The sequence below is a fragment of the Hippopotamus amphibius genome, chromosome 17 (genome assembly GCF_030028045.1).
Source record: "Hippopotamus amphibius kiboko isolate mHipAmp2 chromosome 17, mHipAmp2.hap2, whole genome shotgun sequence".
Lineage (NCBI taxonomy): Eukaryota > Metazoa > Chordata > Mammalia > Artiodactyla > Hippopotamidae > Hippopotamus > Hippopotamus amphibius.
The window spans coordinates 12,698,821-12,717,383 of NC_080202.1; the positions used below are offsets into that span (position 1 = coordinate 12,698,821).

At 40.1% G+C, this 18,563-nt stretch overlaps 1 protein-coding gene across 2 annotated transcripts in view; it reads left to right on the top strand.

Annotated features, from left to right (window-relative positions):
* The first annotated feature begins 6,309 nt into the window (after positions 1–6,309).
* METTL16 (methyltransferase 16, RNA N6-adenosine) overlaps positions 6,310–18,563 on the top strand; it is a 61,768-nt gene continuing 49,514 nt past the window's right edge. Inside the window, exons 1-2 of one of the 2 annotated variants that reach the window (XM_057715188.1) lie at positions 6,310–6,495; positions 11,511–11,638. In XM_057715188.1, coding sequence (XP_057571171.1) covers positions 11,511–11,638 — 128 coding nt within the window. In that variant the 5' untranslated portion in view covers positions 6,310–6,495. The remainder of the gene's footprint in view (positions 6,496–11,510; positions 11,639–18,563) is intronic. The other variant, XM_057715189.1, reaches the window with a different exon arrangement.

Consider the following 18,563-nt stretch of genomic DNA (forward strand, 5'->3'; position numbering starts at 1 on the left):
TGTGAATTCCCTGTATGTGTGGGTGACGTCTTATTAAATACAAATGGAAGAGTCAATATTGTAGAGATGCCAATCCTCTCAAAATTGATCTATCTTTTTAATGTAATAACAATAAAAAATCCCAAAAGGGTTTTTGTAGAAAATTTAATAAAAGGGTTCTGGGGTTTATTTGGAAGCATAAACATGTGAGAAGAGTCAGGCAAAAGGACGCTACAATAATTAAAACAAATGTGTACACGTCAGGAAATAGGCAGACAGATCAATGAGACAAGTCTAGAAATAAGCCCAACTTCTGTGGGAACCACATAACTGTCCAAGATGACAATTCAAGTCAATGAGTTAAAAATTGTATTCAAATGAAATATTGTGAATGAATTTGTCACAAAAAGATATGTTGTATGACTCCACTTATATACGCTATCTGAAAGAGTCAAATTCATAGAAATAGAAATTAGAATGCTGGTTACCAGGGCCTGGGGGAGGGGAAAAAGCAATGTTGTTTAATGGATATAGGGTTTTCATTTTGTAAGTTGAAAAACTTCCAAAGATCTGTTTCACAACAATGCTCAATGTTAACACTACTGAACGGTACACTTAAAATGGTTAAGATGGTAAATTTTATGTTATGTGCATTTAACCACACAAAAAAATTTTCTATATGTGTGGTTAAATACATAACATCCAGCTAGCCATTTGGAAAAGGCCCATACCACACTAGATTCCGGACAGATTAATAACAGCAATTGTGTGAACTTCCCTGGTGGTCCAGTGGTTGACTCCAAGCTTCCACTGAAGGGTGCCTGGGTTTGATCTTGCAAGCCACGCAGCATGGCCAAAAAAAAAAAAGCCACTGTGAATATTTAAAGAAAAATTAGGGACTTCCCTGGTGGCACAGTAGTTAAGAATACACCTGCCATTGCAGGGAAACTGGGTTCAAGGAAGGGGGGAAGGGAGGGAGGGAAGGAAGAGGGGGAGGGAGGGAGGGGAGGAAGGAGGGAAGAAAGAGAAAGAAAGAAAAAGGAAGGAAGGAAGAAAAAGAAAGAGAAAGGAAGAAAGAAAAAGATTAACACTAATCCTATTCCAACTCTTCCAAAAAACTGAAAGGGAGGGAATACTTCCAAACTCATTCTATGAGGCCAGAGTTACCCTAAAACCAAAACAAGACAGAGATCCTATATAAAAGAAAACTACAGATCCCTTATGAACACTGATGCAAAAATCTTCAACAAAATACTAGCAAACTGAATTCAATAGCATACTTAAAAAAAATTTTTTTTAAATTTATCTGGTTGTGCCGGGTCTTAGTTGAGGCAGGCAGGCTCCTTTGTTGTGGCACATGAACTCCTAGTTGCAGCATGCATGTGGGATCTAGTTTCCTGACCAGGAATTGAACCTGGGCCCCCTGCATTGGGAGCTTGGAGTCTTAACCACTGCACTACCAGGGAAATCCCTCAATAGCATATTAAAAAGATTACACACTGTGACCAAGTGGGTCTACTCTTAGAATGCAAGGATGATTAAACACACAAAAGTCAATCAAATAATACTCCACATTAACAGAATGAAGGAAAAAAACACATAATCTTCTCGATGCGGAAAAAGCATTTGACAAGGTTTAGCACACCTTCTTGACAAAAACACTCAACATACTAGGAACTGAAGCAAAGTACCTCAACATAATAAGGGCTATATACAAAAAACCCACAGCTAATGTCATTTTCAATGGTGAAAGACCAAAAGCTTTTTCTTTAAGGTTGGTAAGAAGCTAAGGATGCTTGCTTTTGCTGCTTGTATTCAACATAGTATTGGAAGTCCTAGCCAGAACCATTAGGCAAGAAAAATAAATAAAAGGCATCCAAATTGGGAATAAAATGTAAAATGATCTCTGTTCATAGATGACATGATCTTATATGTAGAAAACCCTAAAGAATCCACAAAACACACACACACAAACACACACACAAACCCTGTTAAAACTAAAAAATTCAGCAAAGTTACAGGATGCAAAATCAACCCACAAAAATTATTTGCATTTCTAGAGACTAACAATGAACAATCCAAAAATGAAATTTAGAAAACGACTCCATTTACAATAGCATCAAAAAGAATAAAATACTTATGAATAAACATAATGAAGGAGGCTCTATTCATTTGCTAAGGCTGCCATGACAAAATAGCATTGTTCCATGGCTTAAACAACAGAGATTTAAAATTTAATACTTCTGGAGGCTAGAAGTCCAAGATCAAGCTGTCAGCAGTTTTGGTTTCTTCCGAAGCTTCTTTCTTTTGCTCACAGATGGCCTTCTTGCTATGTCCTCTCATGGTCCCTCTGTCTGAATTATTTGTGACTTAGTCTCCCCTCTTTATAAGGACACCAGTCATACTGGATTAGGGTCTACCCTAACAACTTGACTTGGTGTAGCCTTTTATTTATTTTTATTCTTCTTTTGGCTGCACCAGGCGGCTTGTGGGATCTTAGTTCCTCGACCAGGGATTGAACCGGGGGCCACGGCAGTGAAAGCACCCAGTTGTAACTACTGGACTGCCAGGGAATTCCCGGGTGTGGCCTTTTAAAATTCATTCAGTTTGGTACACAGTAAACTCTTTCAATATGAGGGCTTGTATCTTTCTCAGATTTAGGGTATTTTCTTCCATTATTCTTTTATTCTCTCTGTTATCGCCTTCTAGAACTCCTACTAAACAGAGTTGGAGCTTCTGGATATAGCTTCCAAATCTCTTTTATCTCATATTATCCAACTTTGCTGCCCCTCCAAACTGGTTTTTCCTGCAGGAGTTTTCAGGATGTGGTGTGGGAAGACATTCTGGAACCTTTTTGAAGCATTGACAGTGTTGAAGTATGTGGGCCGAGCGATGGGATTCAGAATGTCCTGCTTGAGCAGTGGAGGAGCTGAGGGTGCGGGGCGTGGAGACTAATATCACCCTGTTTGGTCCTGAAGGATGGCTGGTTAGCCAAAGACGGGTAAGATTCCTCAGAGGAGGAACAACCTAAGACAGGCACAGCCGCAGAGGGGCCAACAGGGGTGGTACACAGAACCTTCCTTATATCACCGTGTTTGGCCCTAGAGGATGACTGGTTAGCCAGAGACGGGTAAGATTCCTCAAGGGAGGAACAACCTAAGACAGGCACAGTCGCAAAGGGGCCAACACGGGTGGGGCACAGACCCCCAATATCTGAGAGGTCTCCTACCCCCAGGGCTGTTTTGCTCTCCACCCCCAGCTCAGATCCACACCTGCTCAACTCGGACCCAGGAAGTAAACAAAGATAATTGCCTCAGTCATGTGAGGCCTTTGATTGTTTATGAGTGTAACCTGAGAATGTAAGCCCACGAACTCAATAAAAGCAGCCTGGGATGAGTCAGCGGGGCTCTTGATCCGAGAGGTCTTGAGCCCCCCGGTCCCACTTTTCTCTTCAGTCTGTGTCTGTGTCTTCTTCAAGCTTGCGGCACCCGTCACTCGCCTCGAGTCGCCGAGCTGGTCTCGGCAATGTGGTTTTATAATAAACCTGATTTTGTCTTGTTTTCAGGTTATTTTTATTATTTAGAATCTATTTTTAAGTTATACAAATGTATATCAATTCATTATTGTAAAACACTTAATGCAGAAAAAATTTAAATAAATAAAACAATATATAACTAAAAAGGTGGGACCAGATTTGGCCCACCTGCAGTTCTTTGCTGACCCTTACCATAAAGCAATCAGCCTGCCAACTGCCAGACATGTGAGTAAGTTCATCCTAGACCATCCAAGACCATCCTAGACCATCCGAGCTCCAGCACAACCACCAGCAAACTGCAGACATCAGTTGAACTAGCTCAGACCAGAATAATTGCCGAGCTGATGCACAGAATTGTAATAATTAATGTCTGATGTTCAAAACCACCAAGTTTGGGGCTTCCCTGGTGGCACAGTGGTTAAGAATCCACCTGCCAATGCAGGGGACACGGGTTTGAGCTCTTGGTGGGGAAGATCCCACATGCCTCGGAGCAACTAAAGCCATGTGCCACAACTACTGAGTCTGCACTCTAGAGCCCGCAAGCCACAACTACTGAAGCCTGCTCACCTAGAGCCTGTGCTCCCCAACAAGAGAAGCCACCGCAATGGGAAGCCCGCACATCACAACAGAGTAGCCCCACTCACCGCAACTAGAGAAAGCCCACACACAGCAACGAAGATGTATTTCTCATTATACCACAGTTTTGGGAGCAGGCCAACCTATGTCCATCCAGAGGGAAATGAGTTTAAAAAATCTGTGGCACATCCATGCAATGGAATACTATGCACTTATCACAGAGAATGGTATAGAACTATATTAACAGAAGTAGAAGAAACTCCAAGACATATTTTATGTGTATATATATGTATATATACATATATATATAGTACTATTACCATAAAAATTATTTAGTTATATATTATGAATAGATAGAGGTCTAGAAGTAAGGTTATTGAAATTTGATGGTGATTTAGGGGGTGAGAGTTTAGATAATTTTTGCTTTCTTTTTCATACTTTTCCTATATGGTTAAATTTCTTACAAATTTTCTATAATGAACATGTTTTATCTTTGTGAAATAATTTTCTAAAAATGGAAACTGACCATAGAAGTCATAAGGAATAATAATAGCAGCTTACTATGTTCAGAAACTATGCTAAGTGTTTTATACATATCATCTGCTTTACTTCTCACAGCAACCCTACGAGATTTGCAAATTGAGCAAACCAAGGCTTGAATAAGTTAAGTAAATTGCCCATAATCTAAGGGTTAGTAAGTGGTGGGGGGCAGGGTTAAAGCCCAGATTCCCTGGCTGCAGAGCTGTGGTCTCTCTGGTTTGACCCAAAGAAGAGTTGGAGCTCTTTGGAGCTAACAGAGAAATTCACCAGCATTTTACATACAATCCACTTTCAACTTTACTAGCCATACCTCCAAGGCCATTTTCTCTTTTTACCTTCCCAGAAGTAAGCATTAAATACTGTAAAAATAAAAAGACACTACCGACTAAAGACACAAAACTTTCTGTGGTATTCTGTTACACTGGGGTACCCAGTGAACCATGCCTTCCCGTACTGGAAGGTACCCTGGCATAGCCCTCTACTCTTGAATTTGCCCTAGCCCTCTGACTTGCTTTAACCAATAGAATATGATGAAAGCACCAGTCCTGAAGCTAAGCCTTAAGAAGGCCTACCAGCTTCCAGTTTTGCCTTTCTGGGAGCCTTAATCCAACATATAAGGAATATAACTCCTCTGCTGGAGAGATTACGTAGAAAGGTCACATGAAGAGGGAGAGAATTTGAGACAACAGGAAGACAGAGGCCCAGTCATTCCCGCTGAACCAGCCCACAGCTGATGCCACGACCTACAGCAAGGCTAGCAGAATGGGAGGGCTAATCCCAGCTCAGATTTTACAGTGAACAAATACTTATGGTTGTTGTCTTAAACTATACATTTTGGGGTGGTTTGTTAAACAACAGGTAATTAAAACACCTCTTCACCTCTCCCAGAGTGACAACTGGTACACTCAGTTCTGCATAAAGCTGAAGTCTCCATCCCTCTCTCTCAGTTGTATTTCAACAGTTTGCCAGAAGCTTTCACATGAATTGCTAGGCCACAGGCAAGCTTTTTTTGAAAGGAAAGAGGTACTAGGTAGGGGTCAGAGCTTCAGCCTTTAGCCCTAGTTTTGTTGCTAGTTGTATGTCTTTTGAAAGTCATTTACCTTTTGGTCTCAATTACAATGGGGAGACTAATTCTCACTTTACTTAGCAGAGGAGGGTAAAAATTAGTATAACGGAGTCGAAAACAAAAACGAAAAGCATTTAACAGCTTCCAGCTCAAGAGACAGGTGAAGAAATACATGGATTTGCTGTCATCTGGATGTAAGATCTTGAACAAACGACTTCATATTTCTGATCCCCAGTTCTTCCTCTGCAAGTGAGACTACCCTTCCTCACCTCACAGGTTTATCTGTGATGATTAAATGAGACATCGCCCGAGGAGAGACCTGTTGCAGAATAAACGGTAACTGCAGCCGTGTAATCCAAAAGCACCCCCTCTCCCTCTTCCCCGCGCAGCCATCCTTAAATTCTTCGCCCAGTCCCAGAGAATGTGATTTAGTAAATCTGGAGTGGGGCCCAGGTTATACACATATTTTCTTAATCTACATTTTAAAGGAACGAGATCCCTAGCAGGTTGAAATGGGTGTCCTAACCCAAAAGACTACTTTTAGTACCACGCCTCCTCCCTCTGACAGCAAGTAGCAAACTCCAGGTCTCGCGACAGTTTCTTCTTTCTTCAGAATCTGCTGCAGGTCGCGCGAGAATGGCTCGTCCAATCGCGAGGCTGGATGGAGGCCCAAGATGGCGGCGCACTGGGAGCGTAACATTTGCGTTTCTAGGATCTTTGCGCTGCTGGTGGCTTAAGATTCTGGGGTTGTAGAGGCCCACGCTAGACTAGTCGTCTCGCAGGAACTTGGACCTCAGAGGTGAGTCGCTTAATATCTCTCACGCGCGTGGCGAGTTCACTTAACCTGTATGTCACGCAGGTTCCTCATTCTCGTGTTCTGGGCCTGTGAGGTGCTGATTTCGGGGTCTAGGGAGAGAGACCCGATGGTGAGTGTGTGTGCGTGTGCGTGCACGCGCGGGGCTGTGTGTGCGGTGCGGCGTGTGGGAGGAGTTGGCAAATAGGATGGCGACTAGTATTGAAGAAGGAAAGACCCCCCCGCCCAGGGGCAGAGGAGGTCTAGAGAGATTCAGAACAGAGGCGGGAAGACAGTCTGAATGGGTAATATGAGGGCGTGGAAGGAATGGAAGAGATGGAGAACTGGCAGTGGGAAAACTCGTATTCATGAGGGAAGGAGACGAGAGAAAACGGAGGGTAGGCTTGAAGTGGTAGGGATCTGTGCAAAAGCAATTCAAAGTTCTGAAAGCAGAATTTAGATTGTTTTACAGACTTACGTATTAAGGCAAATGGTAGTGGAAGAGGATTATTAAGAGTCAGGAGAAACCGAGGAAACAGAAGCATGGGTATGGGAAAGATCAAAGAAAGTCGCAGCGGCAGTTTCGGTGACGGTCTACTGCTTTGGCTTTCTGGACTGACTCGTAACCCGGAAGAAAAAGGTCCAGCCTAGGGACCTGAGCCTTTTAGAGACTCAATGTAGGGACTGTCTATCAAGAATGAGGGTGCTGTGTTTCAGAGTCCTGGACAGTGTAAAGAGCTCCATCGTGTTTTCAATCAAAAAAACACTTATTGCGTGCCCACTCTCGAGGCCCTACTTTAGGCTCTGGGATATCGCGGTGAATATATTTTCCCTCATGAAGCTTACTGGCAGAGCAGATTTTAAAAAAATAAGTAAAATATATAGAGAGAGTGTCAGATGGGTAAGTTTTATGTAGAAGACTGAAGCTACTAAGGGAGACAAAGAGTGTGTTCACTCACTGCTTATTTAAATGGAGGTACTCGGGAAAGGCATCAATGAGAAAGTGACATTGGATCAAAGACCTGAATAAGGTGTGAGGGAACCTGGTATGTATGTATTTCTGAGGGAAGAGCAGTTTGTGCAGACCAAAACAGTAAGTATAAAAGCCCTGAGGCAGGAGTGTGCCAGACTTGCTAGAGAAACAACAAGGAGGCCAATGTGGCTAGAGCAGAATGAGCCAGGAAGAGAAAAGTAGATTAGGTTGGAGAGAAGTGAGGAGTGACACTCTGTTAAACTCTGGGGAATGGGATAGATTTAGCTAAGAACCCATTGCCTGAATTGGGAGCTTGGTTAGCAGAGAAGTGTCCTTATTGACTCATTGTGCATCAGTTCTGACCGGAAAGGTTGAATAATGAAGGAACTGAATCTACAGTATTAGTAATTTAATTTTGTCCACGTGTGTTCAGAGTGTCCTGATGTGTACACACAGGGTGCTGAACAGGGAGGAGAAAGTGGCAACAAATGAATTTGGGGGGGTAAATTATGTGTGCCTTGTTAATTATTTTGGACTTTATGAGCCAGAATGCTTTAGGAAGCCACTGAAGGAATTTACCAAGGGATGTTCAGTTTTGCATTGGGGCAGGAGGAAGGGGATATTGTTGCTGGGGTGAAGTGGATTACTGGGGCAAGAGTGGTTAGAGAGACATCGGTTAAAGGCTGTTGTAGTTATCCAAGAAAGAGATAATTATGGTCTGTGGCCTAAAGATACGGAGTTATGAAGGATGAAAAGTGGATAGTCAAGAAATAGGAGATAGAGAATATTCGGGACATGGTGTGTCTGGAATGGGGGAGGTGGGGTGGAAAAGGTGCTAAAGATTTCTCACTTTTGTGCCACAAGGAAGACAGTGGTGTCATTCAGCAAATAGGGAAGATTAGAAGAGGACCAGTTTGGGGTGGGTAGAAATGATTTAATTTTGGACATGTTGTGCATGAAGTACTTTTGAGCCTTTCAAGTGAGTAGTCTGGTGGGCAGTTAGATATATGATTTAGAACATCTAGGATGAAGACAGTTCTTTTTTGAAAATGGTTGTTAAATTTCCATCGTGAAAAGCTGTCAAAAACCTTCTGAGTTAGAGTGTTAACAGATTTATTACCATGCAAATTTAAATCTCTAACAAAGCCGGCAAAGGGAAGGTACTTATTGCTAAGAGACTTTACAGTAGCGGATGTGACTGAACTGGGGAGATTAGGGAAGGAAAGACCTTCCTGAAGAAGAGGTGCTTGAAATGTGGTAGTAAGGATGAGTAGGAATTCATCAGGTGAAAAGGGAGAGGAAAGAACAATACAGACAAAAGGAGTAACCTGTATAAAGACCCTATTGCCAGGACATACCTGGTGGTCTAGTGGGTAAGACTCCGGGTTCCCAATGCAGGGGGCCTGGGTTTGATCCCTGGTTGGGGAACTGGATCCCACATGCATACTCCAACTAAAAGTCTGCATACCGCAACTAAGGATCCCGCATGTTGCAACTAATCATGCCGCAACTAAGATACTGTGTGCCTCAACTAAGACCCAGCACAGCCTAAATAAATAAATATTAAAAAAAAATTTTTTTAAAGACCCTATTGCCAGAGGGGAGGGAAGGAAAGAAGAGCAGTGGGTGAGACTTAAGCTGATGGTGTAAAAATAGGTAAGGCCACACCATGCTGGGTCTTGTATGTATGCTGAAGTAATGGTTTTTGTTTTTCTCTTAAGAGTAATGTTTGGAGCAAGTGGGCGTGGGAGGAGGACACTGTGAGATTTGTGTTTAGAAATGATCACTGCAAAGTGGAGAAAGGAATGGAGAGAAAAAGTGCAGGTTCATGGAGACCAATAAAGAGGCCGTTGTTGCAAGTCTAGGCAACTTGTACTGGGCTGCTATTGGTGGACATAGGGAAAAACAGATGAGTTTGAGAGGTATTTAGCTGGTAAAATCCACACAACTGTTGATTTCTTGGAATAGGAGAGGGATAGAGAACTATCAGGTGACTCTTAGGATTCTGACTTACACAACACCATCTAGATGAACGTGGTTATGAAAGAAATGGAAAATGCAGAGTGGCAATGAAGAGGAAAATGAAAACCACCTACCATCCAGAGACACACACTGCAGTATTTTTTTTTTAAATAAATTTATTTATTTATTTTATTGGCTGTTTTGGGTCTTTTTTGCTGTGCATGGCCTTTCTTTTTAGTTGAGTGGAGGCTACTCTTCCTTGTGGCGCGCAGGCTCCTCATTGCCGTGGCTTCTCTTGTTTTGGAGCATGGGCTCTAGGCGCGTGGGCTTCAGTAGTTGCAGCACATGGGCTCGATAATTGTGGCTCACGGGCTCTAAAGCGCAGGCTCAGTAGTTGTGGCACTCGGGTTTAGTTGCTCTGCGGCATGTGGGATCTTCTTGGAGCAGGGATCGAACCTGTGTCCCCTGCATTGGCAGACGGATTCTCAACCACTGCGCCACCTAGGAAGCCTTGCAGTATTTTTTTAAATTACCAACTGCTTAGAGATTTACGCAACCACTGTGATGGCTTTTCTTCCATTTTTTATTTCTTTTTTTTTTGGGGGGGGCACACGGGCTTAGTTGCTCCGCGGCATGTGGGATCTTCCTGGAGCTGGGATCGAACGCGTGACCTCTGCATTGGCAGGCGGATTCTTAACCACTGCGCCACCTAGGAAGCCCCGTTTTTTATTTCTTGTTATAAATGTGTTAATTTTTTTCCTCTGTGTATTCTCAAGGAAAACAAAATTGCTATGTTTGTTTTCCTTTGGTTTTAGCTACCTAGAAATGACAAGACTGAAATTTATAAAAGAAGCTGAAATAGGTGTTTTTTGGTAGAGTTTGAAATCAGGAAGTTAAAAAAAAATAAAAGGTAGATGTTGTTTGAAACTTTAGTGACTTTATGTTACACCACCAGTCAGTCCATGCAAGACCACTGCAAAAACTAACCTCTGACTATAATACTCTGGCTGTAGATTATATTGCCTTCTGCCACTTCGATGCTTTTAAAGGAATAGTTTCCAATTTTCTGCCCTTGGTTTAAAAGAAAAAGATTCATCATATGCTGCATACATTTTTTAAAAATGTGGTAAAATACACATAACATAAAATTTACCATGTTAACCATTTTTAAGTGTACCATTCAGTGGCTTTAGGTGTCGTCACAGTGTTGTGCAACCATCACTACTGTCCATTTCTAGAAGTTTTTCATCATCCTAAACAGAAGCCATGTACCATTAAATAATAATTCACCATTCCACCCTCCTCCCAACCCCTAGTAACCTCTATTCTACTCTCTGTCTTTATGAAGTTTCCTATCGTTGGCGCTTCATATAAGTGGAATAATACAGTATTTGCCCTTTGGGGTGTGGCTTATTTCCCTTAGCATAATGTTTTTAAGGTTCATACATGTTGTAGCATGTGTCAGAATTTCCTCCCTTTTTAGGGCTGAATAATATTCCATTGTATATCTATCCCACATTTTGTTTATTTATCTGCTTGTGGACACTTGGGGTTGCTTCCACCTTTTGACTCTTGTGAGTAATGCTGCTGTGAACATTGCAAGTATTTATTCAAATCTCCGCTTTCAGTTCTTTTGGATCTATACGTATACTAGGAATGGAATTGATGGATCATATGGTAATGTTTAACTTTTTAAAGAACCACCAAACTTTCCCACAGCAGTCATACCATCTTCATTCCTACCTGCAGTGCTTGGGGGCTCCAGTTTCCTTACATCCTTGTCAATACTTGTTATTTTCTATTTTGGGGGGGTTTTTTGGGTTTTTTTTTGTTAATAGCCAACCTAATGGATATGAAGTGGTCTTATTGTGGTTTTGACTTGCATTTCTGTAATGACTAATGATGTTGAGCATCTTTTCATGTGCTTATTTGTTGTGTACATTTAAAAAATATAACTTCTTTCTCACTTGATTGGCAAAGATGTGTTGGCTGTAACTGTTGACTTGGCAACCACAGCTTTTCCTGTTGATTTTTTTTTAACTAAATATGCCAATTTACCCCCTCCCCCTTTTTTTTCTTTTTAAAGATGGCTCTGAGTAAATCAATGCATGCAAGAAATAGATACAAGGACAAACCTCCTGACTTTGCATATCTGGCATCCAAATATCCAGATTTTCAGCAGCATGTTCAGATAAATCTGAATGGAAGAGTGAGGTAGGTAACAGATGAAGAATTCTTGATGCAGTATTATTCTAGTGTAATTTGATGGACATAGCATAGCGGAAAGCATACTGGGCTGATAGTAGCCCTGAATACTAACTCTAGACATTTCCTTAAACTTCTCATCTGACCTTGACAAATCACTTAACCTCCCTCAGTTTTAGCTTTTTAATCTATAAAATCAGAAGATTGGACCAAATGCTTTTAAGTCTCCTTCTGGCTAAAAAAAAAACCCAAAAACAAAAAAAAAAACTTCTTGATATCCAAATTATTGCTTACCTAACATAGATCCCAGAGTAACTGCAGAAACCTTAGGATTGTGCCCTAAAAGTTGGTGACTGGTGAGGGTCTAAAGTCCTTATTTTAATTGTGTGTTTATTTTGATGTGAGGTAGGAAAATAATATCCAGGACATCAAAACTGATTTCACTTCATTATTACTTATGATGTCAAGAAATTTAAGTTTAAAAGTTAATTATTAAAAATTAAGAAAACGATAGTATGATGCCTCAGGAAATGGCAGAGATTATGCTAATGGTATGGTAATAACTGATGTTTGTGTTATACCCTTGAGAAGGAGATATTTGACTGCCATCCTAAACTCTATGTGAGTTACAGAGGGAATTGGAAATTTCAAGCCTGCCTGGGGAAAATGTGGTGATTCACCTGTGGGGAGAAGGAAGAGCAGGATTTGTGGAGAAGTGGGAAGGTTGGGAATAATAGGATCAGGGATTTCAAGCATCTTGTCATCCTCATCCTTCCTCCTGGCGGACTTATTGTAGAAATGGAGGCCCTAGGGCAGGACTTAACCTGGAGGCCAAAGTACCCTAGAAATCCTAAAACTTAAAAAATATATATAATATATATTTATTTACATTCATTTTTCTGGGAGATAATCCTTGGTTTTCACCAGATTCTCAGAGAGGTTTGTGACCCCCACCAATACACAAAGGTGAAGTCAAATGCCCTAGAACTGTGATTTCCAAGTTTTATTTATTGTCTGTTTGACTCAGTAAAAAGTTGAGCACAGCCCCATATATGAATGCTTGTATTACTTACCATATTACTATATTAAGCACATTAGAAAACATACTTCAAACTGGAAATTAAAAATATATTTAAATAATAGTTCTGACATTTTCTTTGCATGTTCATATCCAGAGATACTGAGTTGGTGTTTCTCTTTGTTTAGATCATCTCTGTCATTGTTCTTAAATCTTTGTTTCATAGTTATGTATGTGGATGTTATTTATCCTAGTAGCTTTAGGGCAGGTACAGTTTTATTATTCTTTGTTTCTTCTCTATACGTATTTTTGTACTTAATTATTTAACAAATATCTGTTGATGAACCATTTTGTGCTAAGTTCTGGGAAAGCCATGATAAACAAGAAAGACTTAGTCACTCCCATATTAGAGTTAACACACTAGTGAAGGAAGTGCACAGATAAACAAGCAGTTAGCCTTTCAGTGTGGCAGAACCTGTGGAGTATACAGTGGCATCACACAGAAGGGAGACCTGACCCCAACTTTGGGATTTAGAGAATGATTTGAAACAGATACAGTGTCCTAGTTGTGTTCTGAAGAATGAGTCTGAGGTAGCCATGTAGAAAGAAGAGTGTTACAGGCAGAGGGAGTAGCATGTGCAAAGAGCACAGAGTAGTGGGGGACTGGAGAAGTTGGGCATGCCTAGGGTGTGCTGGACAAATGACAGGAGATGAGGCTGGGAGGATGATGCTTGCAGTACTTTATAAGGCCCAGTGAGGACTTTGGAATTTATCTTAGGAACATGTGCAGAGGGTTCTTGTGTCTTCAGAATTACTCATCCTCAGCCTTATCCACTAAAGTTTTAAAGCAGGGAAATAACATTCAGAATTGTGTTTAGCCAGATGTTTCCTAGGAGCATTGTAGAAGATGGACTGCAGGGGGAATTAAGACTGGAAGTATAGGCAAGTAAGTAGGAAATGGTTTTAGTAATCCACATTAGACATATTGGTGACCTAACTAGGTAGAGGGAGGAGGGCTAGAGATCACTGGGTGAATTTGAGAGAAATTCATGAATAGACTAGCAGGACATGGTAGAAATTAATTATGAGCCAAGTGTGGTGCTTGGGATTCCAGCTTAGCAAGAGGTTAGGTGGCAGTGCCATTTACTGCAGTAAGGAACAAGGGAGGATGAGCTGGCTTGGGGGGAGGTGGTATATTTTCAGTTTGGGGCTTATCGAATCTGAGAAGTCTATGTGATATCCAGGTGGGGTATCTGGTAGACAATTGAAAAGTCTGAGGAGAGGGACACAGCGGTGGTGTGGGGGTAGTGTTAGTGAAGGCCTTGAGTGTTTGAACTGAATAGTGAATGACGAATTGGGGGAAGAGTTCCAAGTATAGAGAACAGAATTTTGTGAAAGGCCTGGTAAGTTTGCAGAACTGCATGTAGATGGGGCTGAAGTGGAGACAGGATAACAGCTTAGGGAATTCTGGAAGATGAGACTGAAAGGAAAACAAAAAACAGGTCACAAGGAGCCTTTCATAGCATGCAAATTAGAACGGACTTGATTGCTCAGATTTAGGGGAACCAGAGGAAGATTTTTAAGATGGCTAGGATTTTTAAGATGGCTTAAGATTTATATTAAAAAAAAAAAAATCACTCAGAGCAGACCAAGCAGATCTGCTATCACAACGTATCTGAATGGCTTAAGGGTGTCTGACAAGTAATAGACATTCAATAAATATTTGTTGAATACATGAGATTAGTTCTTCTATAAAATCTAACTATGCCATTTACAGATGGCATACCTAAAACAGAATTGCAGATACATAAAAAATAAAGGGATGGGCAAAAATACACTAAACAAATGAGAGTTCCCTCCAAATTAAAAAAAAGTAAAATAGAAGGGAAAAAAGCCTCAAATTAGAAAAAGACTAGTTTGTATTGACAAAATAAATAACTTTCAATGAAAGATTTTACAGAAAGATTTTTATCATTTTGAAAACTGTAACATAAAAAGTATCTTTTAAAAAGTTTGATATAATTCAGAGACATTTTTTCTTTGTATTTCCAACCATGTAGATAAAAATAAACAGAGAACAATGGCCTTAGGGACTTTCAGAGGATCAGTGAATACTTCTGAGACAATTAGGTAAAAATACTCTCCGTGTATGTTCTTTTTCTTGAGGAGAGAGGGTTGTAAGCTTTAACCTATAATTTAGAACTTCACTTTTAAAGGGGTATTGGTAATTGACTGAAAAAAGTTTAAGCACTGCTGATACAGAGCCTAAATAATGTAAGCAATGAGTTTGATTTAATGATATATTTTGAACTTTTTAATCTATAAATATGAATGCTCATTATCTCTTTTTAATTGGTGCTGCATTCCTTTCTTTTATTTTTTTATTTTTTGGCTGCCAGGCGGCATGGGGATCTTAGTTCCCTGACCAGGGATCAAACCTGCACCCCCCTGAATTTGAAGTGCGGAGTCTTAACCTTTGGACTGCCAGGGAAGTCCCACATATTCTTTTTAAATAGCTTGCACAGGCTTATAACACTAAGAAGTGACTGAGTTGGAACTCTCTCTGGTTCAGTCTGTTGCTTTCCTTATTTATTAAGAGTTATAAAATTAGGAAATGAATTATGATTTTACAGATGTCTTGATTATTGTCTACGTGAAAAAAAATTGAGAATCATCTAAAAATATTCAAATGATTGCTAAATAAAATATATGTATAAATATTTTAAAACATATATAAATAAATAAACTCGGCAAAGAAATATGTAAAGATCTGTGTGGATAAAGCAACAGAATTACCCCGAGGGACCTGGGGGGACAGTGAATCTAGGGACAAAGTGTGTTTCTGGACAGAGAGGCTCAATATAGTTACTGTGTCGATTCTTCCCCAAATCAAAATCCTTCTAAGGTTTTTGGGGGAGAAAATGACATAACGTTTCTTTTGTTCAAAGTAAAGATACTCAAAGCAAATGTTATAAATGTGTGGTGGCAGGGTGATGGCAAGGTGAAAGGGTGTGAACTTTCCCAAATGGGTATTTAAATGTATTGTGAAGTTCAAGAAATTAAAACATTAGCCACAAGAACGGGCCATTAGTTGTCTGGCACAAAGTAGCATTCAAGTCTAAACAGCACGTGCACATTAAATAGGGTGATTCCAGCATGCATTCTACTCAATAGTGTACCTCCCAGAGGGAATGTAGAGTAGACAAGGTGAATCTTCTTAATCAGTCGTGACTCCTGTGTGTTTCTCATAACGTGAATATTTTACAGTGCTGTGAATGATTGAAGAGATTTTACAGTGTTATTTTGGATTTTCACTTTATATGCTTACTTTAGAACCTGACTCCTAAGTAAGATACCACCCTACCATGTAAAGATTGTAATATAGAATAAGGGCATTTCAGGTTGTTAAGGGTGGAGACAGACAGTAATGAATTTTTTGTTCAATAATGGATTTTTAATAGATGCAGTTGGAACAACTGTGGGGAAAGTGCATTAGATTCCCTTTCCTATATGTTATGCAGAATAAATTCCTGATGGTTTAATGATTTTAATATATATATATATTTAAGTACTAGAAAAAAATATATAGGTGAACTGTATAACTTTGAGTGTAGGAATGGTCTTCCTAAGTAAACTCCCAGGGTAGAATTCATAAAAGATATTTTATGGATTCAACTACATAAGAAGTAAACACTTTTATTACGTATCAGTAAATAGTAAAAGTAAAAGGTGATAACACAATATAAATTTTTACAGCATATAGCAAAGAATTAGCTCCTTTAATATAAAGAACTGTTAGAAAACAATAAGAAAAAGGAAAAAACCTCAAAACGTAGCTTAAAAACAGGCAATTTACAACAGAAGGAAGGCAAATGGACCAAATTAGCAAAGATAAAATATACGCTATCCATCAATGGCAAAAATGTAGTCAAGTGGGCATAGTGATAAAATGCTGGTAGAATTGCAACTTTGAAAGTTCTAAAAGCATACTCAAATGAAATAATATATGTTTGAGGATGTTTATCCCAAGGCTGTTTATATCAAGGAAAATTGGAAATACTGTAATTTAAATATCCAAAATGTAGATTCTCACAGTGCAATTCCTTACAGTGGAATACCATGTAGCCTGTGGAATGAGTGTTGCTGATTATAAAACGTGATCATTTTGTTTCAAACTGAAACGAAAGTGTCTGTGCTGATAATGCTGTGCATAGAAAAGGACTAAAAGTTATGAACTGGATTTTGAAAAGTGGTTGTTTTGTGATAGGCAAAAGTAATTTTAAAACTTCTTGCAAGGAAAATCAAATTTGTCTGTGAAGGTCTGGGGAGAGGGTGAGGCATGCTTGAGGAGAAGCTCCTCTTACTTCTTTCAGGAGCAGTATGAGCTTATCTGTAGTTGGCAATACAGCATATTTAGAAAGGATCTATGATAGAGGTAGAAGAGAAGAGATGCACCTTTTTTTAGTGTAAACGACCTTCCTGCTCCTGGACATCATTCCCCTTCTTGCTTACTTAGGTAAGAGTTGTTGATTATACGCATCAGTAGAATGTTCTTTATTTTTATAATGGCTTTTTATTTAACTCAAGAAGATACATTTAAAAAAGAATGGCCAAGATATAAACCCAGCTTATGATGGAAAAGGAATACCAGACAGAACATTAGACCTGAGGTGGATTGAAGTGTCATTTATTTGCTCAGCCCTTAAGTTCTCTCTCAAGGGAAGCAGGATGTGGTATGGAAAGAGGGGCACTTCTGAGTAAGTCATCCTAAGGACCAGTCTTGAGAGTGCCACTTATCAGCTGTGAGGTTTTAGGTAATTTTCTTAGCTTTAGCTTTATTGAGAAAGAATTTCCTCATCTAAAAAAAGAGGCATAAAAGAACATACTTTGGATGGTTGTCGTAAAGGTTAGCAATGATTTGTGCAAAGTGATTGACACATCATAGACACTGGGTAAAGGATAGGTATTCTTATTGTTATTAAGGCTGGTGTACTTGATAAGGTACCTAGGATTGCCTGCTTGTGTGTTCTCTTTCCCTCCTCCCTCCCTCCCCCTCTGTCTCTCTTCCCCTTGTATCTGTCACTGCTTTGTTGTAATCATATCTGACCATTTCAATTAGATTTTGGTTTGTACTTTTTCACGGTAACCAGCCCCATAGGAATATCCTGCAATTTATTTGAGCCCTATCAGTTGAGTTTGAATAGAGTTTGACACTTAACTGATTTGTTTTTAAACCACAGACCCGGCATTGAAGGGCTGTGTCATAGTTTGTGACTGTACCATTTTTTTAAAATAAATAAATAAATTTATTCATTTATTTATTTATTTTATTGGCGGTGTTGGGTCTTTTTTGCTGTGCGTGGGCTTTCTTTAGTTGCGGTGAGTGGGAGCTAGTCTTCATTGTGGTGCGCAGGCTCCTCATTGCTGTGGCTTCTCTAGTTGCAGAGCACGGGCTCTAGGCACGTGGGCTTCAGTAGTTGCAGCACATGGGCTCAATAGTTGTGGCGCACGGGCTTAGTTGCTCTGCAGCATGTGGGATCTTCCTGGAGCAGGGATCGAACCCGTGTCCCCTGCATTGGCAGGCGAGTTCTTAACCACTGCACCACCCAGGAAGCCCTATGACTGTACAATTTTTAGCACCTCAGTGAAGATCTAATGAATAGAAACCAATGTTGGAGTCAGGTGGGAAGGCTTCAGCCTTTGTTGTTACATAAGGTTCAGCCTCTGCTATGTTAGAATGATGGTTACTTTAGCCATGATTACAGAATGTATCTTTCCAAACTCCCTCTATAATGATAATACTGTGTTCATAAGTAGCAGAGCAAGAGGCATTCTGGGGAACTCAGACATGAGCCTGTTGACAATAGGCTGTTTTGTTTTGTGAAGCTGGGTGTGTTAAACAACAAAGACTGATGG